At 27.0% G+C, this 14,439-nt stretch overlaps 1 protein-coding gene across 7 annotated transcripts in view; it reads right to left on the bottom strand.

Annotated features, from left to right (window-relative positions):
* Positions 1 to 14,439, bottom strand: part of LOC107439463 (NAD-dependent protein deacylase sirtuin-5, mitochondrial) — a 48,938-nt gene that overhangs the window by 871 nt on the left and 33,628 nt on the right. For all 7 annotated transcript variants that reach the window (XM_071184962.1, XM_016052069.4, XM_071184957.1 and 4 more), the window contains exons 2-8: positions 11,652 to 11,920; positions 10,481 to 10,579; positions 10,230 to 10,356; positions 6,523 to 6,610; positions 5,610 to 5,663; positions 3,544 to 3,661; positions 2,954 to 3,069 (exon numbers count right to left, since the gene is read on the bottom strand). In XM_071184962.1, coding sequence (XP_071041063.1) covers positions 2,954 to 3,069; positions 3,544 to 3,661; positions 5,610 to 5,663; positions 6,523 to 6,610; positions 10,230 to 10,356; positions 10,481 to 10,579; positions 11,652 to 11,879 — 830 coding nt within the window. In that variant the 5' untranslated portion in view covers positions 11,880 to 11,920. The remainder of the gene's footprint in view (positions 1 to 2,953; positions 3,070 to 3,543; positions 3,662 to 5,609; positions 5,664 to 6,522; positions 6,611 to 10,229; positions 10,357 to 10,480; positions 10,580 to 11,651; positions 11,921 to 14,439) is intronic.

The raw sequence follows: 14,439 nt of genomic DNA, 5'->3' as shown, positions 1-14,439 counted from the left end.
TCTCAATATTCAGTTTTAAAGACATTAGGTGATATTTGTCTGTCACATTTCAAGCAAAGATTTTACTGCCCGAACAATTTGGTAGAAACTGGAACAAATATTGTAAATAACTCCTTTTTTGACCTCAGAGACGATTCGCTTCAAAGATAGGTTATTTTCTTGATGTTTAAGAAGTACATCACACAAAGTTTTCCCCCGTAAGAAAATGATAAACACATATGTCAAGCTTCGAGATTTAATTTAGGTGTTGCAAATTATCACAAATATTCTTATTCGATAAATACAATTTTTCAGTGATCTTACAAGTTGTCATTTGCCAGTTAGCATCAATCTATGTCTTTATTGGGTCTTCCTTAGCTTTAACTGGCCTTTCAGGACAAAGTGCATTTTCAACATCAAATTTGCCATTTTGAAATTTCGCAAAAAATTTTATGGCACTGGTATACTAACTCCGTGGCGACATTGCAGAAAGATTTTTCCACTGAGAAGTAAAAAAATAGGTTTTCTTCCCTACAGAAATTTTCGTTTCATTTTGTTATACAGTTATTACTATTGATTTCCACAGAGCTTTAAAAATCCAATATTATTTAATACAACAACTGAATCTCGAAATGAAAACACATATTTAGTAACGCCTTTCTAAAGAGTCCGATTCACACAATTTCAACATAGATTTTTTTCGGTAGTTACTGCTACGGATTTCACGTTTTATTTAAAATTATTTTTTTTAATACGGTGATTCACAAAATTTGAAAAAAGGAAATAATAAGTGTGTTTTCCCCCGATAAAATGTGAGAATATTGCACATAATATTAGGATAAAAAAATATTACATATTCAATTAATAAAATATTATTTTATAAGAATTTTTTTTAGAAGTTGACGTTTCTGTTACTTAGTAACATGTATATTTTTAAAAGTATCTTGTAGAAAGATATTAGTATTAAAGAAGTATGTCACAGAAAGCTTGAAAAAATTATCCCACAGGGTGTGCCAATATCTTCTTCATACACATCAGACAATTTTTTTTTTCCTGCATAAACAGCATTTTTGCCCTTTTAGCACACCTACCAAAAAAATATTATACATAATTAAACTTTTTCTTAAGTGAGCCTAGCTATATCAGCTGTCAAAATATATAATGATTATGTGTGAAGTTGGCTGCGAAAAAATACGATTAAATCTTATGTTGGGAAAAGACATAATTACTTTCGGAACAACCCAATAAGTTTTAAAAACACTTCTATTTCAATAAACCTAAAAATAAATTCATGTAATTGAAGTTTGCTTATTACTAGCAAATGGAAAATCATAATTTAAAAGTTTCATACAACTCTCATTCACTTTTAGCCTTTTTTTTTTGTAAAAAAACTTTATTTGTAAAAAAACTTTATTTGTAAAAACAAACTTTTAAAGAAAAAGAATATACAGTCGGACTTCTATATAACGAACTTCCATTTTACGAATTTCTCTATTTTGCGAATTTTTTCGTGGAACCAAGAACATTTTGGAAATTTCTTCGTTAAATAACTTCTAAATAGCGAAGTGAATTTTCTATTTAACGAATTTTTTTTTAGATCTACTTTCCCCATTTCCCAAAATATTTGAGAAAATTATTAACTCGTTAACGTATTTTATGGGGGAAATGACCTTGAACTGATTTTCGCATCCCCTTAACTTTTAGAGAAAGCTGTAAAATTCCTTTCCCTTTTTGTTTGCATTTCATACAGGAAATGCAATCCCACTAGAAAAGGGGGGAGAAAGGGTCAAATTCCTTGAATAGGAAATGAGCAGAGAAGATAAAAGGAATGGGTTTTCAAAGTGTGTGGTCCCTGGTCCCTTATTGACATGTCCTATTATCTCCACCCCCATTGTTCACTTCCTTTCTAGAAAAACTTTCAACTTTCTCGTTGCTCACTCGGTAGAGCTCCTGTTTTAAGATTGCTGATCAGAGTGCTGCTTGTTGCTTTTCTTACGGCTGCAAAATGTCGAAGCGAAAGTGCCTGACTATTAAAGAAAAAAATTACAAGATAAAGGTGCATCAATTGCCATTTTAATTATTTCTAGTATCCATGAATTTAAAACCTATTCTACGTTGTGTAAGTATTTCAAAAGATGATTTTCTATTTAACGAATTTTCCATATAACGAACTTTTTTTCGGGATTTAGCGACTTCGTTAAATAGAGGTCCGACTGTATTTATGAATTACATTGTGTAAAAAATATTTTTGACTTAAAATTATTTTTTTAAAAAAAGAAATCAAATGATTTAAATCATATCAACCCTGATGCATTTCATAACAATTATGTTACATATATAAAAATCAAATGATTTTATTTTTTTATCACTTTATTTAATAAAAGTTAGGTTAAAGCATTTTTTAATTAGTCAGTATATAAGTAATACTTTCTAGATTCCAATTTTTTTATAGTTTTTGCTTTAAAATTTCTTAATACAAATTATCTTAATCATTCATTTTCTCTAATCATTTAAAATTCAGACATGCAGCAAAACAGGCTAAATTTGACAAAAATTTCACTTATTTGTATCATTTTTTTAGGAATATATTTTTCAGTCCTGTTTCAATTCGCCTTCAACTCCAGACTGAATATATAAATTCCAAACTTACAATACTATATATTTCATATGGGGGGGGGAGGGAGAAATAGAAAGGAAAATAAGAGGGCCATTCAGACATACAAAGTTGTGGAACCTGTATTTATCTGATTATTTCCTTACTATTTAATGCTTTGCTATTGACTTTCTTTTAAGCAGCATTTAGATTCACACTTGGGATGCATGATAATTTTGTAAAATTATTATCAATCTCAGATATTGCATTTTTTTTCAAATTATACTAATAACAGCTAATTATTATGATACACAAAATACCTGAATACAAATACTTTCATACTAATATGCTTTAAATTAATAAAAGAACATATTATATTACCCAAAATTTTCAGTTCCTGGTGTAGATTCAATGTTAAATTCTGCAACTGGCACACCTCTGTCTGCAACAGCAGGAGCGAACATAGCAGCGGGATAAACAACTGATGAAGTACCAATCTATTCATAAATTCAGAGAAAATTATTTTATTTAAAAGGTAATGTTTTAAACAACAATATAAATATATTGGGAGTAAAAAAGAAATTTTTTAAAATCTATTTTATTTTAAAACTTTTATTACCAATCTTAGAATTGCTTTTAAATAAGTTAGTATTTTTCATATTTCAGTAAACAAATAATGCTTTCATAAAAACGAGACAAATTTTTTTCTAGAAAAATTTAGTGATTTAAAACATTTTCTAAATCTTCTGATGTAAAACGATGACTAATTGTTAAATATATCCTTTCAACTTTTAAATTTAAAGGCATATTTCTCGGTCTGTTTTACTTTAGTGTCTAAGCATTCTAAATCAATTGATAATCATATGTAATCAATTATTTCAATGATGATATGGAACAAAAGACAAATGATTTTTAACTTAATAATATTATAACTGAATAACCTTCATAGCACAAACTGATTTGGCACTTACAACTAAACAGAGGTCACATTGATCCAATTCCTGTTGAGCTGAATTTAAGACATCCGGATCTAAAGATTCACCAAACCATACAACATGAGGCCTCAGTAGACCAGAGCATTTTGAACACCTGCAAAATTATTAACAGATTAGAACAATTATGTGCAGGAGATTATTAAAGTTCTGGGAACAAGAATCGGTTGTTTTAGGAGTATTGGAAAATAGCTTAGCCTCGTTTTATAGCTTGGAAATTAGCTTAGCCTCGTTTTATAGCTTGGAAAATAGCTTAGCCTCGTGCAAATTTGGAATTATATAAAAACAATTTTTAATTTAATATCATTGAAAAATTAAGTATTTAGAAGTAAGTGGGTTAAGTAAGAAGTAAGTGGTTGTTAATAACACTTTTAAGTAGAAGGAATCAGAAAAACCAATTGTAATTTTTACTTTAATAAGCTAAAATCTAGAAATCTGTGCACTTAGTTGTAAAATGAGATCAACTTATGATTGCAAGAACCAAGATTAAATTGTTTGCTTGTTCAATATCGCTATTTTGTATTGAAGCAATTTTTGTAGGTGCTTCATTTTAAGTAAGATTACCCATAAAATAATCTATTTTACACTAGATTTTTAAATTCATAGAAATAACTTTATTTATAGAATGCCTTTCATTTCATTTTTAAATAGAACTAATAATTAAAGATCAAATAACAGAAACCAGTACAAATGATTTAATATGAGATTTTAAGAATGTTCTGGTTAGATGTTAGGTTAAGAAAGAAAAAAAAATTGCCATTTATTTGAAACAAAAATATTTGGATTTTTGAGTAAAAAATATAGCTTAAAAATACTTGGTGCAAATCCTCAAGTCCCATAGCCACTGGATAAGTAATTTTTTTGCTTGAATACACATTAAATACTATAAATAATATACTAAATAAATAATATATATATTAATTCTCTTGGAAGCACACCACAGAAAAAGGAAAAAATAAATATTTTAAAAAGCAGCAATCAGGGTAGAAAACAAATAATGTGACATAATTATCCTTATAGAGTAGTTTCTTGCTATCTTGAATTTAACAGATTCAGACGATAACAAAAAATTGTAGACAAACAAACATGACAATTATAATTATCAAATATTGATTTTCAATACTAATATTGTAATAAGATTAAGGTGAGATTTATTTTTCAACTTTTCATCACAATTCATACTCAGACATATTTTTTTTACAATATGTCTTGATGCAAATTTTCCGTCTGTCATTGTAAAACTATTGAGCAATAGCACTCTATAAGTTCAATTTATTTTGCCAAAAAAGACTGAATGACATCAAAAAACTAATAGCACTTCTGCAACAGCCACTATGCCTGTTATAAGGTTATGTAAATTCAGGTCCCACACAATTTTGAGACCAACTGCATGAGGCTCAGGCCATCTTTGCTCCCAGATAAGCTGGTACCAGACAAGCAGCATTGTACCACCATAGTCTCTAAAATCATTCAAATAATAAAAAATAGCTGAAACAACCTGCGTTAAAGAAGGCTACTAAAAAATATTTTTATTTTTACAAATCAAACTTCAGCAACTGTGCAAAAGTACTATACCCAAAAAGAAGATAGGATGTATTTTGTGCTTTGTAGACTAAAGCAAAAATCGCTAATCAAAACAAATAAAGAACTATAGAAATGGACATACTACAATGGACATCTTGTTTATAGTTTCAGTTCTATAAACAAGAACTTCCCTCAGTGTCAAAACACCAAAATTAAAAGGGAAAAAAAACATTAAAGTGGTTTTTATAATAATTATTTGTTCTTTTATGTGTTTTTAATAAACATTAATAAAAAAATTGTAAAAAATCTACTTAAAATGCAAAGCAGTATTTAAAGATTTTTAGTTTCCTATGAAACTGCTAAAACTAAGGATTTTTTCATCTCTTTTGTGACTTTTTTTTTCAAATTTATTTTTATGGAAAAGGTGACTGATTGGGGACCACTGCTTAGCACAAATATAAAAATTTTTAAAATATGAATTCTAAATTTAAAATGACAAGACAAGCATGCAAAATATATACCGTGGTAATTCTTGTTCAGGAATTCTAGCATCAATAGCATCTTCATCAGGAGCGCTTGAAAAATAGAGCAAGAATTATAAAGTAGCAAACATAATGTCAACATTTCATAGAAGATAATTTTAGCAAATGCAGTTTGAAACAATTAGCAGCAGCAAATCACTAAATACATTTAGATGTAGTCTTTTATTTATTTATTTTATTTTCCTCTCAGAGTAGAGAAAAAGCATAGAAGTTAAAAGTGAATTATGCATTGTTAAACTAATTTATTATCCTTTTAAAATGAATTAAAATAATTTAAACCAAAATAGCAGATATAAAATAATGTCTTTAAAAAAAAAAAAGAAACTGATGCTGTAGAATATTATTCACCTACGATTGGTAAAACTTGCTTAAGCGATTTTATTTCTATGCTCCCTTTTTTTTCCCCTTTCCCTCCAATTTTTGCTATTTCTTTGTTTCACAGCCCTCCTACTATGCATATTTGTCTCTCATAGTTATTTTCAACTATCAAACAAAGTAAAGTTTTTTCTTTTAGAAATGTGTTAAAATTATATTGTTCTGTATTGCATAAGGTGTCTTAAAGATTATCAAAGAAATTGGTTGTAATAATAGTATTAATTATAATAATTAAGATAACATCAAATTACACATTAAAAATTCTTAATAAATATGTGTTTCACAATAGTTTTGTATTCTTCAACATCAATGTAATGTTGCCTAACACCTTCATTACCAGACTATCCTTATTATTGCACAATAATATTAAGATGATAATATTAAACATAGAATATTTTATAGGTTATTCGATAAAACTAATTTTAATCCAGACAAATTTCAATCTAAACTATTTTACTGATTTCAGTAAAAAGAGAGTATATATTTTTTATTTTTACAGAATACATTTAATTCATACCCTTTTCCAAGTAATGAAGGGCAGATAGGGTTCTTTCTATTTTCCGAAATATGTCCGCATTTCGTACACCTGGTGCGAAACAAAGTACCTACATGTTGAAAATAAGAAATAAGACTAAGAAGCAAATTGAATCTCAAAATGAGAAAAACTAACAATAAGAACTAATAATAAAATACTAAAACCTATTCATGTTTCTTTTTAACAATTGAGCCTAATCAGTAATTTAAAATCATTTTGCTTTTAAATTACTCAATGCTTAAGAAGTTGTGAACTAAATTAAAAAAATAAACAAAGAAAATAAATATTTTCCTCCAGTTTTAAAACTAGGAAAAAAAGGTGATGTCTAGAAATATGTGCAATAAAAAAATTATTTTTATGAAAATATATTAATAAATATAGATTTTATATCAAATTTTAAAATAGCAACAGATAATAATGATAAAATTAATTATAATTATTAAAAGAATAATAAAATACAATTCATGGCAATTTTGATATCAAACCAATGTTTGTTAATTTTCAACTTATACACTATATCAGGGGTGGCGAACCTTTATACACCAAAGTGCCATTTTCTCTAAAAAATTGCTTAATGAGGTCATAGACGTGCCGTCAAATAATTTTAACTTCGTGATTATTGGGAAAATAATAATACTAAATACTATCAACTCAAAACTCTTTATTTACATTGAAAAAAAAATACATTTTGCAATATCTCAGATATACGCGTAATTCAACTTTTAATTAACAGCAGTGTGACTTCTGTTGTTGCAGATTAGACGACAAATAACTTATATTAGGTTGTAAGATGTTAGTTTAAGCAGGACTGTTAATTTTTTTTTTTGCTAGTTATTTATTGTTAGCTTGTTTATATGGGTGTTAATTGTTTTTTTAGCATTAATTTTTAAATTGTTTATTATTTTGCTTATTTTTTGTGATTTTTAATTTAATTGTTGCATATGCTTCCCAGTGTAACAACAATTGTAATCGGTGGAGTGCCCAAAATATTGTGTCGCGTGCCATTGGTTCGCCATCCCTGCACTATATAATTGACATATTTTTTTATTATCTATTTTTAAAACTAATAGAGCTGAAATTATTTTAATTTCTATTTAGAGGATATGAACAGAAATTCCTCTAATATAATAAAATACAAGCCACATTATACAAAAATTGTTAAAAATTCGTAGATTTAATTTACGTGGATTATGTTTGTAAAAGACTTAAAGAATATTTTGAATAGTCAAACTTTAAAAAATATTAAGTTACAATTATTATATGTATTATTTCATTTGGTCACAATTACACTAATTAAAAACAAAAATATTACCATTTTACACATACTTAGTAAAAAAAAAGAAAGATTTTTCTTCTGTTTATATTATCAATTTATAAGACTTTAAATTATAGAATGAAATTTAAAATGCACTTACGTATTACATAGTACTTTCTATGAAAATTTGCTAGCCTTTTTTTTCAGCAATTTATCAGGACTATTTATCAAGGTCTCAACTGAATTGCAATACTGCTATCAATACAGCACAATATAACAAAAAATAGCAGCATATATTGTTAAAAATTTTGTTATTTAAATCATTGTGTATAACTGATTATGTAAAAATTCACTACCCAATCAGTTATAAATAAGGTCCGGATTTTGATGACATTTGCATTTTTGGAAATTTTCTGTCCTTTAGAGCATTTTTTCAGATTTATAGGGCATTTTTTTTTAAATTTGGGGTGTATTTTGTATTTTAAAGCATTTTTTAAGGTTTTGGTTAATTTTTTCCAATTTTTATTATTTTTTAGGGTATTTTTATTACATTAAATGCAAGATTTGTCTTATAATTTTACATTTCATATTGTAACTCTCAAAGAATGTTTCAAAACATTTGCTAGAGCATACATTTATGCTCTAGAATGTTTCAAAGTATTTGCTCCTAGTCAGCTTTGCCCCCTAAACCAATAATCACACAATGGGGTACCTGGTTGGATGCATGCGTATACTACAGTGAAAATTTTAAGATAGTGAAGTCAGTACTTTTGATTCAGAAGATGCTGCCTCAATTTAGATAGCGCTAAACGTGTTCGCATCTGATAAAATCGAAGGAAACTAAACATTTATCAAGTTTAACTTTGCTATTGAGTCCTCGACAATTACAAGCCTGGAGAAACAAGAATTGGAACTTTGTGATGCAATAAATTATATTGATGCAGTGAGTCGAGTGTTGCAACACGCAAGGGGTAAAATAGGACAAAGTGTAGCAGCTAAATTGAATAAAGCTTTGGAGAAGAACACTGGCTTCCAAACAATGAAGAAAATCTCTAGGATACTAACAGGTGAAGCAACAACTTTTCAAATTGGAGAAGAATTGTCAGCAAGTGAGACCGTCTTTTTCAAGTACGCACCATTAACATCAGAAGAAGCTTCTCCAGGTATAAAAATTTACTTTCAGACAAGAGACGCTCGTTTACATTTCAAAATATCGAAAAACATTTAATAATCCAATGTAATTCTGATATTTAGTAATATTATTAGATGTAAGTTGGTATATTCATTAAAGTTTCTGTACAAAATGAAAATGTTTTGGTGTCAATATATTTTCCTCTTTTTTTTTTGTTATTTTAGGCTATAACACGTATTTTTCAAACTTTAATGAACGTAGAATAAGTATTACATTGCTTTATAGTTTTTTAAATGACTCATAATTTTAAAGAGTAAAACATTGTTTTAGTTCGATATTTTTACTTTAAGTCACGTCATAAGGCATTTTTAGCGCAATTTTTGCATTTTAAACGGCATTTTTTGCACTTTTTAAGGCCATTTTTTGCCTTTTTTAAGGGTATTAGTTGAGATTTTTTAGGTCATCAAAATCCGGGCTCTAGTTATAAATAATCAATTTTCATAAAAAGTGAAATAAAGGAATGTGTTTGAAAAAAACAATAAGTTTTCTTATATAGCAAATTTATTAAGAAATGAAACTTTGTTTAAAAGGATTAAAAGAGTCAAGCTTTATACTTATACAACAATAATGTAGATTAAAAAAAATTAAGTTTTTAACAAAAGGAATGATATATCTCTATAGTAGATCTACAGATCAGAAAATGCAGCATTTGAAAATTGCTCAAATTATCTTGAAATCACAGAATGTGTTAGTAACAAACATAAATCTGTTTACATAATTTAAGAATTTAAACAATACATGAGAGAGTAACAAGTCTTGCTTGAAATCTTATGGTAAAATAAGATTAATTAAATAAATAAGATTAATTATTAATATAAAACTAGTGATATATTTATGAAATACTAGTTAATACTGCCCTGGGAAACCTGTTTAATTTACAAAACGTATTAACCTTATATAAATTAATGAATGAATCATGAAAAATAATTTACAAAACGTATTAACTTTATACAAATTAATGAATGAATCATTTAACAAATGGTACCTAAAAATCAAAACTGATCTTGATTATCATAAATTTAAAGTTTTGACTATTCTTTTTAAATTTTGAAAAAGAGTATAAAATCGAACATTTTATGTGGTTATTTTTTATTGATATAACATAAAAATAAGAAAAATTTTTTTTAAAAAATAAAAAAAGGAAACCAAGTTGGAAATTGTGAATCCAACGAACATTCTTATGCCCGATTACACTAATTTATTGATTATCTAGGAAATTCAGTAAGGGTTGATAAAGCATACCATGAAGTTCAAGAAGATTTTTTGTTCCAGCATCCCTGTGCAGCTCATCTATATTTTGAGTTATTACCACAAGTCTTCGCCCTTGTGACTCTAAGTGAGCTTCAGCTTTTGCAAGTGCGAAATGGGCCTGAGGGAAATAAGAAAAATTATGTTAGATAATTATTGAATGATAAATTATAGAAAGGTAGACTATTACAAAATACCTAAGAGAATGCAGATAAGAACACAATTAAAATGTTAACTATGCTTACAGGATTGGGTTTCTTGCTAAGAACCAAGTCCCTTCGATAGTTATAAAATTCCCATACTAAAGATGGGTTGGCTAAAAATGCTCCTGGAGTTGCAAGATCCTGCAAACAATTAATAAAAACATTTAGAAAAAAAAAATTTACAGCATAAAATACCATTTCTTTGATCAAAGTTTCAATCCTGTTTTTGTTAAGCATTTATCGGTTGTCCTAAAATTAATGAACAATTTGGAAAAAAAATTTTAAAAAATTAGAATGAGATAAGAAATGGATGATTTAGATTTTTAGGAAACCAGATTTTTACCAAATTTTATAATTAGTAACAAAGTTTGTCAAGAGATGGTGCTGCTGGGTTCAAAAAATAATATACAATTTCTGTAGGATTTCAGACTATTTTAACAAAAATATTTGTCTGTTAATTTTGTCCTTTTCACTGTAACACTGTTGCAAATAATGGATTTTTGAAAAGAAAAAAAAAAAATTATAGTTATTTTCAATTAGCAGCACCATTTGTTAATGTACTTTAGAACTTGAGAATAAATCTGATTACCAAAGCAGAGTACAAAAAAAAAATAATAATAATAACTATACATTTCTATCTTCTTCCATTTTTCTTTAATTGATTGTTCAAATTGTCAATCATTTTTGGGACATCACATCAAAGCAAGAATTATTTCATAACTAAAATTAACTTATACCATAACACTTGAAACATAAATGAATGAAAAATGCAATTTCATTAAAAATACATAATAATTTTGCATTTTTAAATCTTTTATTTTTTCCTATTCCTTATTAAATACTTATATTATTGTGATGTAACACTTTTATTTCTTTAAAATTTAAAGCAAAGACTAATTTAATTCTGTAAAACTATAATAATAATAAATAATTTCAAAAAGAAAAAAAAAATACTTTTATTAAGATTACATAAAATTTTAAGATTTAATTTAATTTTATGAAAATAGGTTGAATATTGCATTTTTCTTTCTGAAAAAAAAAAATATTTTAGCACCTAACCACTTGATGTTTTTTTAAATAAAAGAATAAAACTAAAACAACTGAATCTAAACTAAATAACAGTCTAAAAACACTTAAATCGTTTCAAGACAATTATTTAAAAAAAAAAATTTTAACCTTAAAAATAAAAGATAAAAATTATCAAAACTTAAACCTGTGAATTGTATTTCCTCCACAGACCTCCAGCCCCTCGAAATGTTGGAATTCCACTTTCCGCACTAATACCCGCTCCAGTAAGAGCTACAACATGTTTGGCTTTTTGAAATACCATTCTAAAGGCTGCCATATCTGAACTAGGCTGTTTCCTTACTTTGCCTGCTAAAGAGGATGAAGCCATTCTACGCAAAAATGTTGAGTGACGTCTTAACACACAAAAAGCCATTGATAACACCAGTTAGAAACTATCTTCTTATGAGCATCCTCCTAAGAATTAAAAAATTTCACTTATAAATTCAACTGCAAACACAAAATAAATAAGCCAATAATTAATAAAGCGTGAATTAAGACTGACATTTAAAGATTTGCTACATCTATCCAAATGAAGATAGAGAATACTTTGTACTATGTATGAATAAAGCAAAAACATGAACACAAATAAAGGTACAAAATCTACACTCTATAGATTTGATTCTATAAACATGAACCTTCTAAAATATTTAAACACAATATTTTTGTGTATAGATACTTTAAAAAGACACATTTACACCAAAACGTTAACACTTAGGCGTAAAATGTTTTTGTTCTATTCTTTATTACATCGATTCTGCAATTTGCTTATTCTGCTTGGCACAATACTTAACCAGGGGTGTACAACCTATGGTCCCATAAGCCTTTTAACTTGCCATTTAAACTGTCTAAAATATTAATAAAAGTAAATTATTTTTTAAGCCATGTTCTCTAACAGAAAGTTACTGATCTAGTTTCTTAGACCCTTTCTCAATATCTGAAAATTCTATTAATGTAATCAGTATAGAGTTTACAGTGAAATGTAATTACTTATGAAATTGTACAAATGAACTAAAAGAGAAAGAAAAATTTCACAAGTTGATAAAGTAAATAAAAAAAAATTAAAATTTCAAAATTCTAACAATAGTCATCACATTGATCTGATACTGTAACATATTCTGTTTTCTGAATAATAGTGAACTTTTAGGCTCAATGTAAATTCAAGTTACCTCTTTTGCTATGTGCCCATAAATTTACCATAATTTGCATTTGTAATCTAATAAACATATTTGTTTAAATTCATCTACATTTAACTATTACCTGTACAGGAGCAAAAGATTAAACATTTATAACTAATTCTTATTACTTCATACAGAATCTAAATAATTCCTGCATTTATACAATACTGCATTTCGCCGAAACACTGCATTTTGTAGTTTTTGTGGCCCACTACACAAACATGGTTGTGCATCCCTGAACCTAAGAAATGATATACCTTTCGAAATAATTTTCAAGGAGAAAAAAATCTGTTTCTTTAATAATAGGAGATTTGAAAAGTTCATCTTTGCACTAACATATATTTGACATTGCATGAACTATTCATTCTCTTTAAAAATAATTATATTTAATGATTAATCTTTCATAAAAAAAAAATATTTAAAAAACTTATTTATAAAGGTACAAAACATTTATATCCTAGTGCAAATTGTAAACCAAAGCTTAGGCATTAAAATAAGTACAATCTACAATATATCACAACCATTCAAAATATCTCAGCAATTTTAAAATATAAAATATTCTGGTGAAATTGTAGGTAGCAAAAGTGAAAGTCAATGAATGGATATATAGGAATAGAATGGAATCAAACAGTAACTTTTATTAGTTCGAAAAATCCTTAAGTTCATATTTTAATGTTAATTATTGATAATAAAATGTGTCATAAAAATACAGACTTCCTGACCTTTACAGAGCTTTTAAAATTTCATAAATCAGGGGTCTGTCTAGGTTTTTCTGAGAGGTACGTATTTTGCTTAAAATTTTTTTTAAAGTTAATTTTGTTTAAATTTTAAACATAATTTGTGAAAATTAAAAATTATATTAAAAAATCAACTAAAAAATATGGATTTATCGTTTCTTATGGGATACAAAAATAAAATTTTAAGAAAAAGTATGTTGCGAAACTACCGTTTTTCCTGAATTTGTGAAGGTACCGCTAAACGGTAATAAATTTGGCTTGTTCAGACCCCTGTAAATAGAGAATATTATAGCGAAATTACTGATAACAAAAAGATAAGATTCAATGGATTGGGGATATATATCAGAAACTGTGTGCACCAGCTACCATTGTTGAAGAGCAAAAATCTGCACTTGTAAATTCATTTCTAGGTTGAAAACAAGACTTAGCAATTGTATTTGCTCAAGTATCAGTCTGAAAATCTTCCACACAGAAGAACAATAAAAAGCAAAAGAATATAAAGGTGTAACTAATCCATTATTACTGAAGGCATATGTTGATCAGATCAAAAAAATCAGATCTTCAAAAGTTACCCATAATCCTTTTTTTTTCCTTAACAGTAGTAATAATAGAAATTAATAATGCATGAATAATCAACAATTATTTAAAATCATCAAGGCGTAATGCAATGGTGACAAACATATCAAAATTTATACTCAAGTACATTTGCTGGTTATAAACATATATATGAATGAGAATTATAATATAGTCGGACTCGTATTTATGGAGGAAAGATGTGAATATTAATATTTACACTTTAGTATAACTTGATTAAAAAAACTAATGGTATAATAAATATTACAGACACATTCCGATTAGCAAATTTAGAGAAATAAAGTATGTACACCCAATTTTACTCAACAAAGTAATGTATTATTCAATTAATCATCCCAGATAGTGATTTATTTATTTTTAATATCTGATTTGAAAATATTAAAGCTTGTATGATACTTAAAAACAAAGTAGCTGATTTCTATTGTCA

This window comes from Parasteatoda tepidariorum, chromosome 1 (assembly GCF_043381705.1).
Source record: "Parasteatoda tepidariorum isolate YZ-2023 chromosome 1, CAS_Ptep_4.0, whole genome shotgun sequence".
NCBI classification, from domain to species: domain Eukaryota; kingdom Metazoa; phylum Arthropoda; class Arachnida; order Araneae; family Theridiidae; genus Parasteatoda; species Parasteatoda tepidariorum.
The sequence above is the reverse complement of the archived record's forward strand: the minus strand, read 5'-3'. Positions and strand labels throughout refer to the sequence as shown.